The sequence below is a fragment of the Nyctereutes procyonoides genome, unplaced genomic scaffold, assembly GCF_905146905.1.
Source record: "Nyctereutes procyonoides isolate TBG_1078 unplaced genomic scaffold, NYPRO_anot_genome, whole genome shotgun sequence".
Lineage (NCBI taxonomy): Eukaryota > Metazoa > Chordata > Mammalia > Carnivora > Canidae > Nyctereutes > Nyctereutes procyonoides.
Genome location: NW_026575134.1, coordinates 34,038,626 through 34,061,789, shown reverse-complemented (window position 1 = coordinate 34,061,789; position 23,164 = coordinate 34,038,626). Strand labels below are relative to the sequence as shown.

The following is a 23,164-nucleotide window of genomic DNA, read 5'->3' as shown; positions in this document are numbered from 1 at the left end:
ATTTTTAAATTAATTTGACCAACTCACATTTATTGAACAGACTATATCCTGGGCACTTTGCTTTGGATCTAGTGTGAAAGACTGATGGATACACTGACAGCTACAATGTAATGTAATATCATGTCATGAATGCTGATTAGAAGAACATAGAAGCTTTTATAAGAGCCTGAATGCCCAAGTCGGGCCGTGAGAGTGAGTGGCAATTGTGTGTCCCTAGAAAATCGTCAGCAAGAAGGTATTGCATCACTTTGATTTGAATGTAAAGAAGTCTACTCAAGTGTACAAGGATGGTTGTGCAAAAAGACATTAAGTAAAGAGAACACCATACAGACCTTTATCTGGCTTACTTACTTATTTTTATAATTGATCATTTTTCCTGAGGCAGTTCTTGAGCTTTAGATTTAAGGAATGTGACATATTAATGTAAATTATTTTGTAGTCATTGGTTCATAAATGATAATTTAGTGATAGAATGCTTTACCTTTGCCAGATGTGTATAGTTTAGGGATCTGTGCTTTTCCTTTTGGAGGAAAAATGGTTCATATAGTTTCTAGGGCATATCTTAACGATTGCAGTTGCTTGGTAAATATTTTTTGATTAAATGAATGTACTCAACTCTTTATTCCCAGCCTTTTATGCAATACTTAAAATAGCTAAAGCACTAATAAGCTAAAATGAAGATACTGAAATGTTATCTTCTCCAAGGGAAAAAAATTCTTAATTATTTTTAAAAATTATGGACTCTACCCTTGAAAGTTTTCTTCATGAGATATAAAATTAAGAACTTTTTTTTTTGTAGTTAACATGTCCTTTTTCTTTTTTCTCCCCCTCAGGTATGGCCTCACAAGTCTTGGTCTACCCACCGTATGTTTATCAAACTCAGTCAAGTGCCTTTTGTAGTGTGAAGAAACTCAAAATAGAGCCAAGCAGTTGTGTATTCCAGGAAAGAAACTATCCACGGACCTATGTGAATGGTAAAAACGTTGGAAATTCTCATCCTCCCACGAAGGGTAGTGTTTTTCAGACAAAGATACCATTTAACAGACCTCGAGGACACAACTTTTCGTTGCAGACAAGTGCTGTTGTTTTAAAAAACACTGCGGGTGCTACAAAGGTCATAGCAGCTCAGGCGCAACAAGCTCAAGTGGAGGCACCTCAGATTGGGGCGTGGCGACACAGGTTACATTTCTTAGAAGGCCCCCAGCGATGTGGATTGAAGCGCAAGAGTGAGGAATTGGATAATCATAGCAGCGCAATGCAGATTGTTGATGAATTGTCCATACTTCCTGCAATGTTGCAAACCAACATGGGAAATCCAGTGACAGTTGTGACAACTACCACAGGAACAAAACAGAATTGCACCACTGGAGAAGGTGACTATCAGTTAGTACAGCATGAAGTCTTATGCTCCATGAAAAACACTTATGAAGTCCTTGATTTTCTTGGTCGAGGCACTTTTGGCCAGGTAGTCAAATGCTGGAAAAGAGGGACAAATGAAATCGTAGCAATCAAAATTTTGAAGAATCACCCATCTTATGCACGTCAAGGTCAAATAGAAGTGAGCATATTAGCAAGGCTCAGTACTGAAAATGCTGATGAATATAACTTTGTACGAGCTTATGAATGCTTTCAGCACCGTAACCATACTTGTTTAGTCTTTGAGATGCTGGAACAAAACTTGTATGACTTTCTGAAGCAAAATAAATTCAGTCCCCTGCCACTAAAAGTAATTCGACCCATTCTTCAACAAGTGGCCACTGCACTGAAAAAATTGAAAAGTCTTGGTTTAATTCATGCTGACCTCAAACCAGAGAATATTATGTTGGTGGATCCTGTCCGGCAGCCATATAGGGTTAAGGTGATAGACTTTGGGTCGGCCAGTCATGTATCAAAGACTGTCTGTTCAACATATCTACAGTCTCGGTACTACAGGTAGGTGACATCTACTTTTTGGCTATTTAATAAATGTTGAATTTTGGCTAAAGGAAATAATTTTGTGTGTGTACATGGTGAAAAAGATGGCTTGGATAAATAAATCAAGACATGATCAGCTTAGGTTTGAGGTGTTAAAAGGTTTTTTAAATTTAGGCATAAAATCTGCCCAAACAGAATAGGAATCTCTACTGCACTTCCAAGCCAAAGACATTTGGTTGGTTATTGTTAATGGAAGACCTGGAGGAATGATAGATTATTAGTGACGATCAAACAGAAGTTTTCAAATGTTGGGAAAGGATTTATAGTAATTTTTGTATTTATCTTTGGGCATTTCCGCACTTAGCTAGTTTATTAAAGACAATCAGATGTAACTGAATACTTACAAGAATTCAAAAAAGTTATTCTGATTAGCGATTTTAAGATTCAGACACACTTTCATGGCTGCCTTGAATGTTCAGGACACTTTTCCATAACCAATTTGATTATGCTCTTTCCATGTTATGGGTAATGCTGTTTGGTGTTGGTGCTGTGGGGAGAATTTAAAGAAAATAATTTCCATGTAAATACTGATAAAGTGCTATAGTGTCATGATTAATATAATGCTACCTTTAATATAATAGGTAGTCTTAAGTGCTATGATTACAAGATTCAAAATATCTTCAATAGGTAAAATGGATTTGGATTTATAGTTTTTTAATTTTGAGAAATTGCTTTCATTTCAGCTAGAATGAATTTGTGGTCTTGGTGTACTTTAGGGCTCCAACACAGTGGGCAAATACAGGAGCTGCCAACATTGGCCATCAATAATTTAGTGAATAGACAGATACATGCAGTTTATTGTTGGGAATTGTTAGAATATGAGGATTATAAATTTAGACTCAGCAAGGGGTAGTTATTTTCCAGTGTTTTTTGTTTTGTTTCATTTTTGTAAGATTTATTTACTTTTAGAGAAAGAACACATTCATGAGAGTGAGCACTACTAAGGACAAGTGGGAGGAGGGCCAAAGGGAGAGGTTACAAGCAGATCTATGCTGTGAGTCAGACTGGGGGCTCGATCCCACGATCCTGAGATCATGACCTGAGCGAAAATCAGAGTCAGATGCTTAACTGAGCCACCCAGGTGACCCTATTTTATAATACTGCATCTACCTTTGTAATTTATCTCTCACCCTGATAAGTTTCTTGCAAATATGTGCCTTAGTATCCTGGACAAGATCTAGGAGAAATTAATTAGCTACCAAAAAGATCAACTCCAAATATATGCCTTAGATTAGTAGGTCATTAGGAGTCCCACATTTAGGAATGCCTAGGTGGCTCAGCAGTTGAGCGTCTGCCTTTGGCTCAGGTCATGATCTCCGGGTCCAGGGATCAAGTCCTACATCAGGCTCCCTGCAGGGAGCCTGCTTCTCCCTCTGCCTATGTCTGTGCCCCCCTCTCTGTCTCTCTCATGAATAAATAAATAAAATCTTAAAAAAGGAGTCTCACATTTATGTCAGTGATAATTTATTAAAATATGTATTAGAAATTAGGAATATAGCCTAATTTATTCTTTAATATATTCCAGATTGTAAGATTTTTAGTATCAGAGTGCTAGATACTATTCCTATTTAAATGGTTTAAAAGATATTATAGTTGTCTCAGGTAGTAAGTCTTATTTAATAGATCACATAATTACATTTATTTGGCCCTGTGTATTTCTGAAAGATTTTCTTTTAATATAATGGAATACAGGATTAGCTTTTGTTCATTTTTTTCCAGAAAAAATGGTTTTAAAATCTTAACAGAATGAGAAGAATAGTGGATTTTTCCTTCCCTTTGTGCTCTATGGATTCCGTCTTAAGAGCTTTTAGTTGTCAGCTAGCATATTACATAAACCCCCAGGCTCCAGCTGCTTGGGCTCTATATTTAGTTCACTTGTTAGTAAATGACTTCATTTTATTTGGGTCCTGCATTATACTGCATATCAGATTTAGCTCTGTGTGATACCTAGACTCCTTTTCTTTATTTGAAATCTTGATCACAGTTAAAAACAAAACCTTTTTTTTATTACTTGAACATTTATTAAACATTTATTTAAATGCTTCAAGAAAGTAAAGGAAATCCTTTAAAATGCAATCTGAAATGCTAAATATTTTATAATGTTGATTTCTAGCATTAGGCCTTTGCACAAATATTAGCCTCTATTGGGAATGAAAAAAAAAACCTATGAATAATTGCTAAGTGTGATTAGTAAGTTTCTAATTTGTTTTTAAGTATAAATTTCAAGTAGATAATTTTCAGAAATTCAGATGGTATACTGTTGCTAAATTATAGGTTCTGTGTTTAGAGTAAAAAAAATTAGGTTTTTATTTGTAAGCCAGGGCTCATGTTCGTAGCATTTTGGTTGATGTTGCTTGGGTAAAAACATTTTAAAAGGACTTTATATTAATTAGATCCAAGAGTTAGAAAAATTAGTATTAAGGTACACTGGTGAAAATGTCTTATAGTCCTTAGTATCCATGTAGTTTTGCATGAAAATAACAGGTAACCTTTAATCTTTTTCAATATTTGTTCACCAGTTTTGGCTTAGTTTTTGACTAAGATTACTTAAAATTTGGTTAGACAGTAAGCAAAATGGTCTTATATTTGATTTTTACCTCTTTGTTAAAAATATGTTATATTTTAAAAAACGAAAGCAGGAAGTGGAAACTTACCAAATTAAATATTTTTGAGCTAATCACAGTATGAACACACCCAAGTTCCAAGGTAAACGATTTGTGTTTAAACACAGGCTCATGTGTTACTCTATTTCTTTGAACTGTGCAACACAGAAATGTAGTAGGGATATCTTAAAATAGACTGGGGACAGTGGCCAGAAATTGTTGACTACTATAGATGGTGAAGCTGTCTACCTCTTGCAGTGATATAAGCCAGAAGTACATGCTAAGGGCATTGATTTGCTCAAGGTCAGCATGTTCTAAATTCAGCTGCATGAGTATGGTTTCTGTCAAGAACACACAGAGCTCTTGAATGCATAAAAGGTTTTAGCAGCAGAAGGTGCTGTGTTTATGAGGTGTGGTGGCAACATTCAGGTCATGAATATCTTTTTCTTTTAAATGTAGAATTCTAGCCTGTGGTTTGAGTCATTTCAGAACATAGAGACAGGAAAGTAGGCTGTAAAGTAACCTGGAAAGCAGTTGTATTTATTATTAGTTTACTGATTAACGTTGTATTAATTGTTGTTGAGGTAAAAAATGTTTTCTGTTTTGCCTGTAAGAGTTAACAGAATGGTGTGTAATAACCAATTAATTCAGGTTTGCCGGGTTTTGTTTAGGGTATTCCCATCCCCTTATGCCTTTTTAGAACAAGAGTATCGAAGACAAAGTTCCTGTAACAAAGTTAGGATCTGTAGAATGACCCACACAATAATAATTAATACTTTATACAGAGTACTCTATAATAACAGAAGACTGTGTATGTATATTACATTTTTTTCAAGTGCTTTTATGTAATTTCCTAGTTTATTTCTCATGTCTATCTGTATGAATTAGGTAAGACAATTGGTAGAATTCCTATTGAATAAGTAGAAAACTGAGGCTTATAGAAGTCAAACAGGTCCAAATTCACACTACAAGTTTAACTCAGTTTTTGTTGTACTTCTTGTGTCCTGGCACTGTGTTAGGGATGCAGAAGTGATTAAAACGTGATTTCATCACTTAATGGAGGAGAAAAATAATTTGTATCTAGAAGTCTTAGTGTACAGGTGTGTGCAGGATGCTGTGGGAACACAGAGGAGAGCACTAAGCCTCATTGGAGGGCTCAAAGAAGGGTTCTGGTGAGAAATGAGCCTTGAGAGTAGAGGAGGACTTAGGATTGATGAGTATTAAAGTGTTCTCTCAACCACCATTACCTGAAAAAGCACAGTATTGGCTGAAATTACTGATAATTTCTTCTGTGTATCATAAAATAGCTGTTTTGTGTGTGTGTGAGGGGGGAATCATTAGACAAAAGGTTGTCAACTGGGATTTATTTTAACAATTTCTTTTTTAAGATTTTATTTATTTTAGAGAGTGCATACAAGTGGGGGAGGGGCATAGGGCGAGGGAAAGAATCTCAAGCAGATCCCCTGCTGAGGATAAAGCCTGCCATGGGGCTTGATCCCACCACCCCAAGATCATGACCTGAGCTGAAATCAAAGTCAGATGCTGACTGAACTACCCAGGCACTCCCTGTTTTAACAGAAGTTTCCAAAGTCTAATGAAATGGTTTTCAGTGTCCTACATTGTGGCCTCAGATATAGATTATTTTAAATCTATATGTATACATATATGTATAAATAATAATATATATATCAGACTTTTATTTTTTAAATTTTTAAAAAATATTTATTTATTCATGAGAGATAAAGAGAGGGAGAGTGAGAGAGGCAGACACACAGGCAGAGTGAGAAACAGGTTCTGTGCAGGGAATTTGATGTGGGACTCAATCCCAGGACTCCAGCACCATGCCCTGAGCCAAAGGCAGACACTCAACCACTGAACCACCAAGGCATCCCCTATATCAGACTTTCAAATAAAAATTTGACAGGGCTCTTAAAGGTTTTTTTTGAACAACTTTATTGAGGTATAATTCACATACCATGAACTTTAACTATCTGAAGTGTAGAACTCAATGTTTTTTAGTATATTCACAGTTGGGCATAATCACCTACAATGAATTTTAGAATATTTTCCTAACCCCTAGCAGAGAATCCTTTCCTGTACCCGCTAGCCATCATGCCCCAGTCTCCCTATTCTCCAGGCCCTAGGCCACCAAAAATCTGTATCTCTATAGATTTGTACATTCTGAGCATTTCATATAAATGAAGTCATACAATATGTGGTCCTTTTTGACTTTTTTTTTCATGTAGCATAATGTCTTCAAGGTTCCTCCATGCTGTGGCATGTTATTAGTAATTCATTTTTTTGTTGCTACATAGTATTCCATTGTATAGATACACCATATTTTATGTAGCCATTCATCATTTGATGGAGACCTTTTAAAATTTGATTAGTGGAAAGACATAAGTAGAAAACTGTAAAATGGTCTACAGTTAAGTCTTTCAAGATATTTAGTGCATATCAAGTGTAAAGTATTATGCAGGGTGCTGGTTTATTCATTGAGGAGCAGAAATGTAGACCTTAACCATTATGGTGCTTTCAATCTAATGGGTAGACAATGAAAAAGGTAAAGTAGTACTCTCCAATGGAAAGGAATAGGGAAAGAGTATATAACAGGATACTTACTTTTTTTTTTTTTAACTTTTTGCTTTGAAATAATTTTAGACATAAAATTTGCAAAAATATTACAAAGAATTCCTACATACCTTTCACCAGGATTCTCCAAATGTTTCAAATTCAAACATTTTACCACCCTAGTTTTGTCATTCTTTCTCTCTGTGTGCGCGCACACACACACACACACACACACATTTTTTCTTGCAGTATTTGAGGGTAAGTTTCAGTTATAAGGCTCCTTTACCTCTAAATACATCTTTGTGTATTTCCTAAACAAAAGGCACATTTTACCAATTTCCTCACTAATGGCTTCTTTCCTGCCCAAAATTCAATCAAAGATCACACATTGTATCATTTGCCATGTATGTCCCTTCAGTGTACTCTCATCTGGAATAGTTCCTTGGTTCTTTCTTTGTCTTTCTTAACCTGACACTTTTTTTTTTAAAGTAGGCTCCATGCCCAGTGTGGAACCCAATGTGAGGCTTGAACTCATGACCCAAAAATCAATACCTGAACTGAGATCAAGAGTCACTAACTGACTGAGGCATCCAGGCACCCCTATCCTGACACTTTTAGAGAGTACTGGATAGTTATTTTGTAGAATGGTTCTCAGTTTTGGGTTGTCTGATGTTTTCAGGTTATGCATTTTTAGAATAACTTCACAGAAGTGATTTTGTATCCTCACATATTGGGAGGCACATGATGTCATTTTTTCCCATTGCTGATTAACTTTGATCACCTGGTTGAGGTGGTGACTGCCAGATTTTTCCACTGTAAGGTGGTTTTTTTTTCCTTTGTTATTAGTATTTTGTGAAGAGGAACTTTGATATTAGTCTACTACTTTCTCATCTTATTTTCATGAACCAGTTTTAGCATCCCTTGGTGAATATGGCCTTAAACAATTACAATTATGGGGTTGTGAAATTTTCTAATTCTGTCATTCCTGTATAAGGAATTCTTTTATAAGGAAGAATTTTCCTTTATTTAGTTTTTTAGTTTCTGTATGGACTCATGGATTCATGTTTAGTGGGTTATATATACTCTGTTACTTGTTCTTATTTGTTTTACTGAATGATTGTCCTAAACTGTCGAACAGGAACCACTTTGCCGTGGCCCCATCTTCCCTTGAGTGCTTACTTTCTGGAACCACAAGGTGTTCCAGACTGACTTTGTACCCTCCTACCCCATCCCTAATAGTGGCTATTTCTGTAAGGACCTCTGGTTCCTTTTATTAGAGAATGATTTTTGGAAAACAAAATGAATGCTAGTACCAGATGTGCTCATTAGTACGAAGTGTTATAGCATTTACATCCTTTAAGTGGCAAAGCTGGAAAATGCATGTGTGTGTGTGTGTTAGTGTAATTCTGTATCTGTTTATATATTAAAACTACAAATTCATACAGCTATGTCCAATTCTGACACCTCAGAGTTCATTCTTTCTTCCATTTGGATTATTTATAATCCCTTTTATGATACAAGGAAACTTGGCTCTCTTTATCCACCATACATTATTTATTAGCTCAAATCTAGAATACATTTAATGTAGTTTTAGCATTACTGCCCATGCCATTGCTAATTAGCCAGAGTACAACATTTATTTACAGATCTCTTATTTAGCCGTAGACTTGGAGCATGTAGTCAAAATACTTCATTTTAAGTTCTTCTCCAAACCTTCACCTTCAAGTGTGATTGTATTGTTTATTTGAAATGTATCTAAGTTCATTTCTTTGTATTTCACTTTGGGCCCGTCCATGTCCTTGTTCATTTGACTATTTGAAACATCAGTGTGGTTCTAAAAATTAGAACCATGCTAAAACCTTCAGAAGTGTCACACTCCCTCCTTACCATCTTTCCCGCCTTATTCCTACTTAACCCCTTTTAATAAGCATTATCATTAGTTTTGTTTTATTCCTTGTGTGTGTGTGTGTGTGTGTGTGTGTATGTATTTGTGTGTTTTGGGGGGTATGTAAACAGATAAGAATTTCTCAGTTTCCCTTCTTACAGGAAAGGTAACATGTTGTAGACACCTGTTTGCACTTGGCTGTTTTCCCTTAACAGTGTTTCTTGGAAATCATTTCATGTCAGTTCATAGAGATCTTTCTCATTCTATTTTATTGCTGAATAGTACTTCATTATGTGGATTACCATAGTTTATTCAGCTGCTTTCCTAATTATTGACGTAATGTCTCCCAATTACGGTTACAAGAATAGTTTTGTGCATATACATATTGGTAATTGTTCAAGTTGTATCTTCAAGGTAAATTTTCAGAAGTGGGATTATTTAGTCAGAAGGTAAATGCATATATAGTTTTGTTAAATATGTAAAATTTCTCTCAGAACTGTATCAGTTTGCATTCTTACCAACAGCATACAGTAGTGCCTGTTTCTCTATAGCCTTGCTAGCAGAATGTTATTCTTTAATAGTTTTGCCATTCAGATGGCATTTTGATTGGCAAAAATTATTGATTTATGTAGTTTTAATTTGCATGTCTCGTTATGAGTGAAGTTAAATATCTCATGTTTAAGGGTCATGTTAAAATTGTACAAGTGGTGCCTGGGTGTCTCAGCTGGTTAAGCATCTGACTCTTCATTTCAACTCAGGTCATGATCTCAGGGTGGTAAGATTGAGCCCAGCTTTGGGCTCCCTGCTCAATGGGAAGTCTGCTTCTCTCCTTCTTTCTCTCCTTCTGTCCCTCCCCCTGCTCAAATGCATGCTCTCTCTCTAAAATAAATCTTTTTAAAAGAAATGTGGGTATGAGTGTGAATGCCTGTTCCTGTCTTTTGCCCATTTTTGTATTAAGAGATTGGTTCTTTGTCCATCAGTTTTATTTTATTTTTATTTTTTAAAGATTTTATTTTTTCATGAGACACACACACACACACACACACAGAGAGAGAGAGAGAGAGAGAGAGAGAGAGAGAGGCAGAGACATAGGCGGAGGGAGAAGCAGGCTCCATGTATGAAGCCTGATGTGGGACTTGATCCCGGGTCTCCAGGATCACGCCCTGGGCTGAAGGTGGCGCTAAATTTCTGAGCCACCTGAGCTGCTCTATCCATTAGTTTTATATCTCTTATATATATGGGATGTTGATTTTTTTTTTCATTCTGACTTTTTTTTTTTTTTTTTGCCAGAGAGAGGTTGGCATGCAGGGAAGGAATGGGGAGAGGGAGAGCAAGAGAGAAAGAATCTTAAGCAGTCTCCATGCCTAGCAGAGGCATGCTGGGTTTGATCTTACCACCCTGAGATCATGATCTGAGCTGAAATTGGATGCTTAATCAACCAGCGGCCTCCTGTGTGGTTTTATCAGTCTTCTTATCAGCCTTCTCTTTCATTGTCTCTGGATTTTAATTCATAGTTAGAAAGCCTTTTCCCTGGCTGAGTTCAAAGAGAGATTCATCTATTCTATCTAGTTCTTAATGAATTACATTTTAAATATTTAGATCTGTATTTTAAGTTTATTCTTATAATTTGTGTGAGTTGTGGATGTAATGTTATTTTTCTTTTTTTCAAATAGCTAATCAGTTGTGGGGACTTTAGATTGGGTAGACAGGGAAAAATGTCTAAGGACATGATACATTAAACTGGGGCCTGGAGACCACTAACCCTAGTGGGTAGAATGAGAGCCTTGGGCAAAGAAGGAGCTTATGTGAAGGCTTTGAGGTTGGAAAGAGTTTGGTAAGTAAAGAATCTGAAAGCCTGCCAGTGAGACTTAGGAATAGTGGAGTCGATAAAGTAGGGGTGTGATTTGAGGTTGGAGGGAGCTGCTATGTTTTATTTTTTAATCATTCTGGCTGCTATTTGTAGGGAGAAGGGGACCGGAATGAGTGTAGGAGTAGGCAAACCATTAGGAAAGACTCATTAAGGTAACCCATACATAGAGAGGACGTGGTGGCAGTGGCAAGAAATGGATACATTGGTATTAGTGTGGTTATTTTGCTTTTTTACTAGGATGCTCCCTGCTTCCCATCCCAGGGGAAAAAGGCTTTGTTGTGGTTGATATTTGTTAACTTGTGTGTGAATTTATACATGCACTTCACTTCTGTGGATATCTATATCTAAATATGTATTTAATCCCAAGTGTTAAAACTTCTCATTAAAGCTAAACAGAAACAAAACCAAAGGAACCTGGAAAACTCGCCATTACTGATATTTTAGAAGTGACTGCCTGCCTGAATCAGAGGAAGTGGAATGTTAGGCTTTGAAATTTCTTTAGGCTAACTCACATTTTTGCTACTACAGTTGAATTATTTCAGGCTGGTTTGTTTTTTATAATTTTCCCAAGTCATGGTTAGTAATTCTGTCCTAAAAATGACTACTTTTTGTTACCATTTAAGATAAACTTTTTTTTTTTTTAAAAAAAGACTTTATTTATTCCTGAGAGAGAGAAAAAGAAAGAGAGAGAGGCCGAGACACAGGCAGAGGGAGAAACAGGCTCCATGCTGGGACCCCCGGGACTCCAGGATCACGCCCTGGGCCAAAGGCAGGTGCTAAGCCGCTGAGCCATCCAGGGATCCCTCATTGTAATTTTCTATAGATTATTCTGTGAAACTGTTAAATAGAATCTTCATATGTGAACTCCTTTAGATATTAATTGAAAAGATTAATTGTAAGACAGTTATGAGGCAATAGAGAAAATTTGGATGTCACATGATATTAGGGAATTGATTTTTTTAATGTGTGGAAATAGCATTGTGGGTTTTTTTTTTTTTTTTTAAGGGAATGAGTGAGGGAGAAGAAAGGAGAGAATCACACCCTCAATTTGGAGCCTGATGTGGGGTCTGAGACCATGACCTGAGCCAAAATCAAGAGTCAGAAAGTTACATACTGAACCACCCAGGTGTCCCTCATTGTGGTTATTATTTTTAAGTTATTTGTTGAAGTGTTTATAAGTGAAATTATCTCCGATTTGCTTACTACCACCTAGTGGTAACCAGTGATAATAGTTTTAGACAGTCTTTTGTTGATGAATTGGTAATTCTTGAAGCTGGGTGGTTGGTAAATGTGGTTCAACTGTGTGTATCTGATATTTTCTATAATAAAACTAAATAAATACAGTTAGTACTTTAATACTTTAAATGCCAAAAGATGGGTGGGTAGAATGGATGAATAAGTGAAGGAGATTAAGAATATATTTATTGTGATGAATGCAAACTCCCCCCCCCCCACCAACTAAATGCCAAAAACAGTTATTATTATAGTTCTTAAATGTTTACAAACCTAAAAATCCAAGGAATATCCTGGTAGTTTCCTAAGAGTGTGCTTTTATCAAAAGCAGGAGCTTTTTAATATATAAACTTTAAAGTGTAAGATTCAGAATGTTTGTTTGATTAAATAGAATTGAAATTGGATCTTTTAGTCTTTAATGTACTAAGCTTTTGTGTAGCCCTTTGCTATTACTATATCTACTTGCAATTGGGCTAATTTCCTTTAGTTTCATGAATGAGTGATTTAAGTCACTCAAATACTTTTAGATCAAGGTGTCTAGCTAAAACGCTTTCCAAATTTTAGTTAACCACACTTTTACTTTTATTTTTATTTTAAAAAACTTGTATTTATTTATTTTAGAGAGAGAGGGAGAGTGGGGGTGGGTGGAGGGCAGAAGGACAGAGAGGGAATCTCAAGCAGACTTTCCAGTGAGCACAGAGCCTGCTGTGAGGCTTGATCCCAAGGCCCTGAGCTTATGACCTGGGCCATAATCAAGAGTCGAGATGCTCAACTGACTGAGCCACCTAGGTGTCCTGTTTTTTACTTAGTGTTAGGCAATCTTTTATTTCTGATAGGTGAAAAATTGAAATCTTGATTATTGGGGCTCTCTGGGTGGCGCAGCGGTTTAGCGCCTGCCTTTGGCCCAGGGCGCAATCCTGGAGACCTGGGATCGAGTCCCACATCGGGCTCCCGGTGCATGGAGCCTGCTTCTCCCTCTGCCTATGTCTCTGCCTCTCTCTCTCTCTCTGTGACTATCATAAATTAAAAAAAAAAAAAGAAATCTTGATTATTAATAGGAATCAAGAAAAACATCCTTTTATACTTTGTTTTGAAATTATTTTATCAAATAATTTTAGATGTATATGTTATATTACCACAATTTTAGATATGTTAATATTTAGAAAGGAATGTTAAGTATCTTTCTAAAAATTGCTATATAATATTAGAGCATTTTATACTTTGTACCCCTTTCTTGACATATTTCATTCTGAAAACATCTGTCTATACTGCTCCCTATGTTAGAAACACAAATTGGACTAATTTGTAAACTGTACTATCATCTTGAGCTAACAATTTGGTGGCCAAAATTATTTTTAGTAATAAAATTTTTTTCATTTTTTTATTGTGAAAAAGCGTAACAATATCATCTTAAACATTTTAAAGCATCAGTTCATTAGTATTAGGGATGTTCACATTGTTGTAAAACAGATCTCTAGAACTTTTTCATCCTGCACATTTGAAAATCTATACCCATTAACACCGTTTCCCCCCCACTCCTGCCTCTAGTCACTACCTTTCTACTTTTTTTTTCTATGAATTTGACTTTAAATAAATATCTTAGAGAAGGAGAATCATATAAGACTTGCCTTTTTGTGACAAGTGTATTTCACTAATAAAATGTTCTCAAGGTTCACCCATGTTGTAGCATGTGTCAGAATTTCCTTCCTTTCTAAGGCTGAAAAATTCCATTGTATATTCTACATTTTGTTTATCCATTCTTTTATCACTGTGAATAGGGCTGCTATCAACCTGAGCATACAAATATCTCTTACAGTCCCTGCTTTTAGTTCTTTTGGGTATGTACCCAAAAGTGGGATGCCTCTATAATGTAGTTATATTTTTGTGATTTTTTTTCTATTATTTTGAATAAAAGCCTTTAATTTCAAAGGTTCTCAGTTTCCTTGTGCCATATGGATTTGGTTAAGGGTGCATATTGTCTCATGAATGTACTGTAATATAATGTAATGATAACAGTCCTGACCTCACACACCTCAGAATGTATGTACCTGTTTGTTTCTGAGTCTTCAGCATTTTCCTGTGAATGCAATTCATCACTGAGGATGTTATTAACAGAGTGCCTGCAGTCACAGAAGAGTGCTAGTTTGGTGGCCAGTGAATAATTTAGGCATCAGCTGGTGTGGTGAGATTGTATTACTTAGGACAGAGATCTAATATGTGTTAAACTTTGACATTAAAAAGAACAAATGTTGCTTTTGTGAAGACAACACTGAATTACAAAAAATGTTAAATATATTTGTCTAAAAGCCAGTATACTAAATTTAAAATTATTTAATGTTTTTTAAATTATGAAAGTAATGGATGCTCACTATCAGAAAAAAATCAGTAATAGTGCTCTGAAGGAAAACAGGCAGTTTCCCACCTTAACTTTGAGGTTCTGTATTTTAATTTTTTATAATGTGTTTTATACTTTAAGCAGTCCTCTATGATGTGCATTTTGTCTGTTTTCGGATAATGCCACAGAAAACCTTGTATGTTCTTAGATACTTGTTTGGGAAAATTCCATGACATTTCTAGACTTGTTGGATCAAAGGGTATGTACGTTCTGCTGATGGGTGCTGCCAAATTTCATTCCAGAAACATACTACTTTAGTTTATAATCTCACCAATAGTGCATGAAAATGCTCTTTTCTCTACATTCTTGTCATCACAAGGACATTTCTGGTCTTTCAATTTGTTGGCTTTAAATAGGCAAAAACCACAATCAAGTTTGAATGTTTATCACCTGCAGTACATGAAAAAAGTCTTCTGTCATAATGTACTGGTAGACATTCTTTTTAATGTGGGTAAAAATAAACAGAGTTCATACAATAACAACATTTATTGACTGCATAGTACCAGCCACTATGCTAGAAACTTTTCCTAATTACCCCTTACCCTGATAACAACCATGACAAATGGTAATACTACATTTTACAAAGAGGGTATTTGATATTCGATATGTTAAGCAACCTGCCTACTGGTGGTACATAGGTTAATACGTTGCAGAGCTGTAATTTGAACTCAGTCCTGTCTCTCCACTTAACTATGCTCTTTCTCCAGGGACTTTTCCCTCATCTTCTTGAAATGCCTTTCTTGAAGGACACTGGTGACTTGTTAATTACCAAATTTGGTGGACTGTTTTTTGAGTCTATGTCTGACGAGACCTGTAACATTCAGTACTGTTTCAGAAACTATACCCTCAGTTTCTTCTTTTACTCCTCAGACAAAATTTCTTGTTCTTTTTCTCACCTTTTAAATGAACACATTTTCCTGGATTCAGTCCCGTGCCCTTTTCTCATTCAATATATTTCTCTTTTGGAGATCTTACTGTATCTCATGACTTCAGTTTTTTTTTAATATATGGTGAGCTTTCAGATAGCTTCCTGTAGCCCTGACCTCCCTTTGAACACCTAATTTGTTTTTAGTTATCACCTTAGATAGTCTCCGGATGTTACTCATATTCACAATTCATTTTTCTCTCATAGATGCTATATCTTTTCATCTTCTCATATTATATCAAGATTATTAAGGGGCACCTGGGTATCTCAGTTGGTGAAGTGTCCAGCTCTTGGTTTTGGCTTAGGGTCATGACATTGAGCCCTGTGTCAGGCTCCATGCGGAGGGTAGAGCCTGCTTAAGATTCTCTCTCCCTCTGCCCCTCCCCAACACGCTCATGTGCTCACTTGCTCGCCCACTCTCTCTCTTTCAAAGGATGATTGAAGAACCATTTTCCCTGTTACTCAGTGTGGGAAACTTGAGTTTTTTTGGCTTGTTTTTGTTTCTCTGTTACATATCTAATCATGGTGTGACTAAATCCTAATGATTTGACCTCTGAAATGTCCTCCATGTAAATTTTGCCACACTTCACACTGCCTTGTTCTAGTCTAAACGTCTGTGCTAGATTAGAAGTTCATTTTTTGACCTATAGTCTCTGCCTCTTGCAGTTTATCCTGCATTGTTAGACATGTGTTATGGATAGATTTAAGAGATCACAAAACTAACTATACACTGACATAAATACCTGAAAATTTGTTTTTACTACTTTGGGACTTTCTTACCTTCTAGTTCCTAATATAGAGTATACTTATCAGCAAATGTCACAAACTAATGACCTCTTGGGAACTTATTTGAAGTGGTATCAAGATTTTGGCATGCTTTTGGCCTTAAAATATCCTGTACAGTTGGAACAAGCTGCCAAAGTAATCAAAAAAGTGATTCAGATACTTTAAAAATGTGTGAGTAAAATGTTGTGCTTAGGAGGTATTTGGTAACTTTCAGTAGATTTTCTAGTATATGCCTTGATAACATGAACCCTGTATTTCTATTCCTGTGTCCTGTGTCTCTGTTCATTCTTTTCTGTGGCTCGGAGCTGTTTTACATTGTAGCAGAATGGTCCCTGGCATTGTAAATGTAGAGCTTTTTCCTCTTTCCTTCCTCAAGGCTAAATTAATCATCAATAGTTCCGAAAGATAAAATAATTGTATTAAAGATATTGTGATGTAGAAGCAAATAATCTTAGGGCTGGAAATACTTAACGTGGACATTTAGTCTAAACATTATAGAAAGGCAACTGAAATCCAGTATACCTAAGGGAGAATTAGTATATCAACATTTATAAGTAACTCTTTAATTTTTACATGTATCACCATGGGTATATTTGATTTTTAGTAATAGCAAAGCAATACTAAACTTATCCTTTGAATCTAAGAATATATATCTTCTTTATAAATGGTAAAACATAATTGCAGAATTTAGCAATCAGTTGGTGAAAGTCCCCTGAAAACAGGATGTCATTTTCTTTCTTTTTTTCTTTTCTTTTTCTTCCTTTTCCTTTTCCTTTTCCTTTTCCTTTTCTTTTCCTTTTCTTTTCTTTTTTTTCTTTTCTTTTCTTTTCTTTTCTTTCTTTTTTTTTCTCTTTCTTTCTTTCTTTCTTTCTTTCTTTCTTTCTTCATTCATTCATTCATTCATTCATTTTTATTTATTCATTTGAGGGAGAGCATGAGCCATGGTGTGGGAGAGGGGAGACTAGAGAGGCAGAGGCAGAGGGAAAAGCAGATTCTCCAGTGAGCAGGAAGCCTGACCCTACTCGATGCAGTGCTAGATCCCAGGACCCCAAGATCATACCCGAGCCAAAGGCAGATGCTTAACCAAGGGAGCCACCAGGTACCCCCAGGATGTAATTTTATTTTTATTTTTTTTTAAAAATATTTTACTTATTCATTAGAGACACAGAGAGAGAGGCAGAGACATGGGCAGAGGGAGAAGCAGTCTCCCGGCGAGGAGCCCGATGCGGCATTCAATCCCAGGACCCCCAGGATCACACCCTGAGCCAAGGGCATATGCTCAACCACTGAGCCACCCAGGTGCCTCCAGGATGTCATTTTCAAACAAAATACTTTTAGAAGTGCTTGGAAGAAGTAAACACATTGAGAGAATTTATGTTTGAGTAATATGGTGGTGAAGCTATGTAATATGAAAGAAGTATGTGTGTGAATCTTTTATAGATTTTGTTTGCTCTAAATTGCTTCTCATTAAGATATAAACTACTCCTCCAGAGAAAATGTCACTGAATTAGTAACAAGCTTGTAAACACTATAGTGTTAAAAATAGTATTAAAAAATATGGTAGTATTCCTTTTTTAAGGCTTACAAGAAGGTCTTAGACTTTTCAGTGGCTCATATGAGGCATTAAATACAAAGTATTTTCAAAGTACAGACTTAAAAGAAAAAAATGAAACAGTATACTTAATACCTGTTGGTACAAAATAATGCCAGGTAACTATGCTACTGTATTTATTCACAGGCTCATAATTCCAGTTCTGCCACTTAATATGTTAACTTGAGAAAAAAATTTTTTTTCTGAGCCTCAGTTTACTCAGTTAATGATGCTAATAGCTACCTCAAAGGTTCTTGTGAAGGTTAAAATAAATCCATTATGCATGTGAAGCACTTAGTACAGTGTTGGGACATTGTATATGTTTTATAAGTAGAAGCTATTAAAAAGAGCGTGGTTTAAAGAAAAATGATGCAGTGGTAGCAAGATGATTAGGGAGTCTCCCAGTTGTTCCCTGGTGGCCTGCATGGCATATAATGTGCTGCTGTTACTCTTCAGAGCAGAACCTTTGAAAAGCTTTTGTAAAGTAATTGGTTAATGACTAATGCAGCCAATTTTTGTAAACTATTTTATTGTAAGTGTAAAGTGCACAAAATTTAAATTTACAGCTTTGTAATTGCAATGTGCACTAACCATTGTAACCACTAGACAAGGTTGTTGACTATTTGGATGTTCTGTTTTGTGAAGTTTCTTTTGTCAAGATTTCTGTTTGCTTGACAGTCTTATTTATTTGTGGTTTCTAAAGCGTATGCTGTCTTCTTCCATTCTGTAGCTTTCTTTTTCACTTTCTTAGAGCTGATGTAGGTGAATACATGGACTGTATTTAATTTAATACATGATCTTACATTAATATATAGCTGACCCTTGAATGACCTGGGTTTGAACTGCATGGATCCACTTACATGGATTTTTTGTAATGAACACGGTACAGCACTGTAAATATGATTTTGATTTATGATTTTTTAAAAATATTTTATTTTTAAGTAATCTCTACACCCGACATGGGGCTTGAACTTACAACCCTGAGATCAAGAGTTGCATGCTGTACTGACTGAGCCAGTGAAGTGCCCCATCTTTCTTATGATTTTCTTACTAATATTTTTTCTCTAGCTTACTTTATTGTGAGAATATGGTATGTGAGAATACAGTATATGTATTCATTATATATAAAAATACAAAAATATATTAACTCTTTATGTTATTCTGAAGACTTCTGGTCTGGTCCACAGTAGACTGTTGTTGAGTTTTGGGGGAATCAGAATATACATGAAGTTTTGACTGCATGGGGGTGGGTGTCCCCAACTCCTCTGAGTTGTTTAAGGGTCAGCGGTTTTATTTTTCAAATTCCTTTAGATTAACTCCATTTGTGTCCTATTTAAGAAATCTTCTATGGTCACCAAGGTGTTTGTTTTCCTGTGTTTTCTCTTAAAAGCTTTATTGTTTTACCTTCCACATTTGGTTAGATCTGCCATCTATCTGAAATTGACTTTTACATATAGTATGAAGTAGGGATTAAGATACATTTCACTCTTTGGAGATATCCCTTAACTGAGCACCATTTATTATTCCACTGCACAACAGTAACTACTTTATCATAAACCAGGAGTGGGTTTATATGTGTGGGTCTGTTTTGGGCTCTCTTCTTCTGTCCTTTCATTATTTTGTCTATTCTTGAACCAGTATCACAGTGTCATTATCATAACTGATAGTGTAAGTCCCCCTGCTTGTTCTTCAAAGGATTGTTTCTGGTCCTTTGCGTTTCTTGATGAATTTTAGAATGTCTCAATAATGCAAAAAAATAATTTCTGAAGTATATTTTCCCTAGGTATGCTTTGGGAGTTATTTTCTTTCTTTAAAGATATTATTCTATTTTGGCTTCCATTATTTCTATAGAAAATTGTCTATTTTGTTGAAGATGTATTGCCCTCACCCCCACCCCGGGCTGCATTTAAGGCTTTTTCCTTTGGTTTAAGCTGTTGACTTTCAGGTCTCTCTGTGTGTGTGTGTGTGTGTGTGTGTGTGTGTGTGTGTGTGTGTTAAAATCAGGAATTTGTTAATTTAAAAGTAAATTTTAGTTTTCTGGTGAAATTTTCTTGAATATTTTTACTGCTATTTTAAAGTCCCTGTTATAATTTCACTGGCTAGGTAACTCTGAGGCTGCTTTTATTGATTTTTTTTTTCTTCTTTCTTTACGTTTGATTGTATTTCCTGTTAGGCTGCTTACTTGCTTGTTTTTTTAGTACTTAACCTTAGGTACGAAAAATTCTTGAGTTGTGCTGTTCAACATGGTAACCCTAATTACTCACGGCTATTTAGGTTTAAATTAAAGTTAAATAAACTTAAAAATTCATTTCTTCAGTCACATTAGCCACGTCTCAACAGCTCTGTAGCTGTATGTGACCAGTATAGATAGAGAACAGTCCTGTCATTGCAGAATGTTCTGTTAGACAGTGCTATGTTAGTGACTCTGGATGATAAAAATCTTCCTCCAGAGATAGTTCTTTTTTATTCTGGAAACCAGGTAGAGTAGGTATAGCTCATGTTTTTCCAAGTAAGGTTTGTCTATTTCAGTTTCCCCTTGCTCCTAGGATATAGCCCTTTATGGTTTCATTTGAAAAACCTGGAGTAATTCACCAAGGCCCCTCTTCCTTAGTAGGTTCTGAATTCCAGTTTTGTTTTTTCAGCCCAGTGGAATAGCTGTAGACTAAATTATTTAGGTCACCTTTTTCAGCACCCCCCACCCACCCCCGCCCAGTCTGTCTGTTGGTGACTATCTGAAGGAAATGTAAGGTCAACTTTACTAAGTTTTCTCTTTGTTCTGGGATTTTGTTCCCTCAAGTCCTAGCTGTCTTGTCTGCTCTCTGATGACTTCACACATTTTTTTTTCTTTTTTAAAGTAATAGACTTTATTTCTTAGAGCTGTTTTACGTTCATGGCAAAACTGAGCAGAAAGTACCAAATTCCCTATCCCTCCTGCTTCCGCATAAATACAACCTCTCCCATTATGACACCCCCATGCCCCTCGGCCACATCAGTAAATCTGTTAAAATTGATGAACCTGCACTGATGCAAACTATTACCCAAAAGGCACTCTACACAACTATTTTGTGCATCTGTGTTTTAGCCAGTTTTAGTAGCTGTTCTCACAGGGGTATTAAATCTGCTAACAGATAAGTAGTACCCTTCCATTTTCTTTTAATAGGTAGAATATAACTCAGTATTTGAAAACTTCTTAATGATTTCTGGCAATTCTTTGGAATGGTTATTTGTTGGGATCAATGGTCTGGTACAAAAGTATGCAGGGTTAGGTATGTAGGGAAAAATGTATATGTGTGTGTGTGTTTCACATTTTCCTGTTTCCTTAAATTCTGTTGCTCCAAGTACAGACATTGCTTAATGTAGTTGGCCATTTTGTAGGTTATCAAATATCTGAGAATTTAAAATATATATTAAAATGGAATGTATTTGGGGAAGCATTGTGTCTAATTGAATATTTTGTGTTCATTGTACTTCTTTAAGGGCTGACTTCTGTTTATAAAATACTCTGCTAGGGGCTGTATGAAGTATAAAACCAACCGAGAGGCAGCTCCTGATATTAAGGACCTTATGTTCTTCTTAATAGAGAAGACACATTAACAGGACTGCTTGTAGAAGGCACATTTTATTTCATATATTTATAGGTTAAATCCACGTTTCTGTGTTTTGGCATCACCATTTATTGACCCTGTGACCTTGGGAAAATCAGTCAAGCAACTTCAGGTGCTTTTGGGGGGAAGGGATATTGTGTTCCAAATTCTTGGTTTTTCTGTCACAGTAATATGGAAAGGCAAGTATATCCCTTATTTGCATATGAATGAGTTGAGGTGGCAGTAACGTTTGTAACTTGCCTAAGGCCTAGAGTTTTTTAAGTAACTACCAGCGCTGGGATTTGAATTGTTTGTTTCTCTGAGGTCTGTAGTTATTTGACTACATCAGCACATAACAACCTATTCCAAAGAGTATTGATAAATACTCCTTGAGAAAATGGATGATAGTAATGTTTTCTAATATATACTTTAAAAAATAAAGTGTAAGATAGCATTCCTCTTGTGGTATTCCAGCTGAAAACAGCGTGAACCTTGTGAGGAAACCTTAAATAAACACAAATTGCGGGACATTGTAGAAGATAACTGGCCTGTATGCAAAAATCACAGATCATGAAAACCACATAAATGAGCTATTTCATATTGCAGATAAATGGAACTAAAGAGACCGGGGTCTGGGATTTATCTATTTTTTAAAAATTTTGTTTGATATAAAGGAAGGCATTATTGGTAGTTGGCAAAATCTGAATAATAGTATTGTATCAATATTAATTTTCTAATTTTTACAAATATACTGTAGCTAAGTAATAAACTGTCCTTGTTTTTAGGAAGTACACACTAAAGTATTTAGGGGTAAAGGAATACAGTGTTTGCAACCTAACTCTTAAATGATTCAGAAAAATTTTATTTGTATGTACATGTAAAAGAGAGGATACGAATGTGGCAAAATGTTTGGGGAATCTGGTTGAATTCTTTGCATTATTTTGCAATTTTTCTGAGTCTAAAAGTATGTCAACATACAAGGAAAAGAAGTATGAAAAAATGGTAATATTCAGTAGTCCTCCCCTTATCCACAGTTTTGCTTTTTGCGGTTTCCGTGGTTCTGACAGGAAATGATCCTCCTTCTGACTTACTGTCACAGGATCAGCACATCACAATGCCTGCATCATTCACCTCACTTCATCTCATCCCATAGGCATTTTATCATTTCACATTATCACAAGAAGAAGGGTGAGTATGGTACAGTAAGATATTTAGAGAGAGACTACATTGACAACTTTTATTGTGTATTATTATAATTCTGTTTTTTGTTATTGTTAATCTTTTGTGTCTGATTTATAAATTAAGCTTTAAAAAATAAATTAAGCTTTATCATATGTGTAGGAAAAAACATACGTATATATACCTGAGGGTCATAGAATATAACCCTCATGGGTAAGGGGGGACTACTTTTTTGCCTAGCTGTTTAAAGATTATTGGCCTTTAAGAAATGGTATGCTCCAGGAGCACCTGGGTGGCTCAGTCAGGTAAGTGTCCGACTCTTTTTTTTTTTTTAATTTTTTTATTTATTTATGATAGTTAGAGAGAGAGAGAGAGGCGCAGAGATATAGGCAGAGGGAGAAGCAGGCTCCATTCACCGGGAGCCCGATGTGGGATTCGATCCTGGGTCTCCAGGATCGCACCCTGGGCCAAAGGCAGGCGCCAAACCGCTGCGCCACCCAGGGATCCCAGCATCCGACTCTTGATTTTGGCTCGAGTCATAATCTCAAGATTGTGAGATCTAACCCCA

The 23,164-nt window shown here is 35.9% G+C and overlaps 1 protein-coding gene across 7 annotated transcripts in view; it reads left to right on the top strand.

The window, feature by feature from the left end:
* HIPK3 (homeodomain interacting protein kinase 3) overlaps window positions 1-23,164 on the top strand; it is an 89,854-nt gene that overhangs the window by 29,012 nt on the left and 37,678 nt on the right. For all 7 annotated transcript variants that reach the window (XM_055300912.1, XM_055300905.1, XM_055300909.1 and 4 more), the window contains exon 2: window positions 834-1,932. In XM_055300912.1, the coding sequence (XP_055156887.1) occupies window positions 836-1,932 (1,097 nt within the window). In that variant the 5' untranslated portion in view covers window positions 834-835. The remainder of the gene's footprint in view (window positions 1-833; window positions 1,933-23,164) is intronic.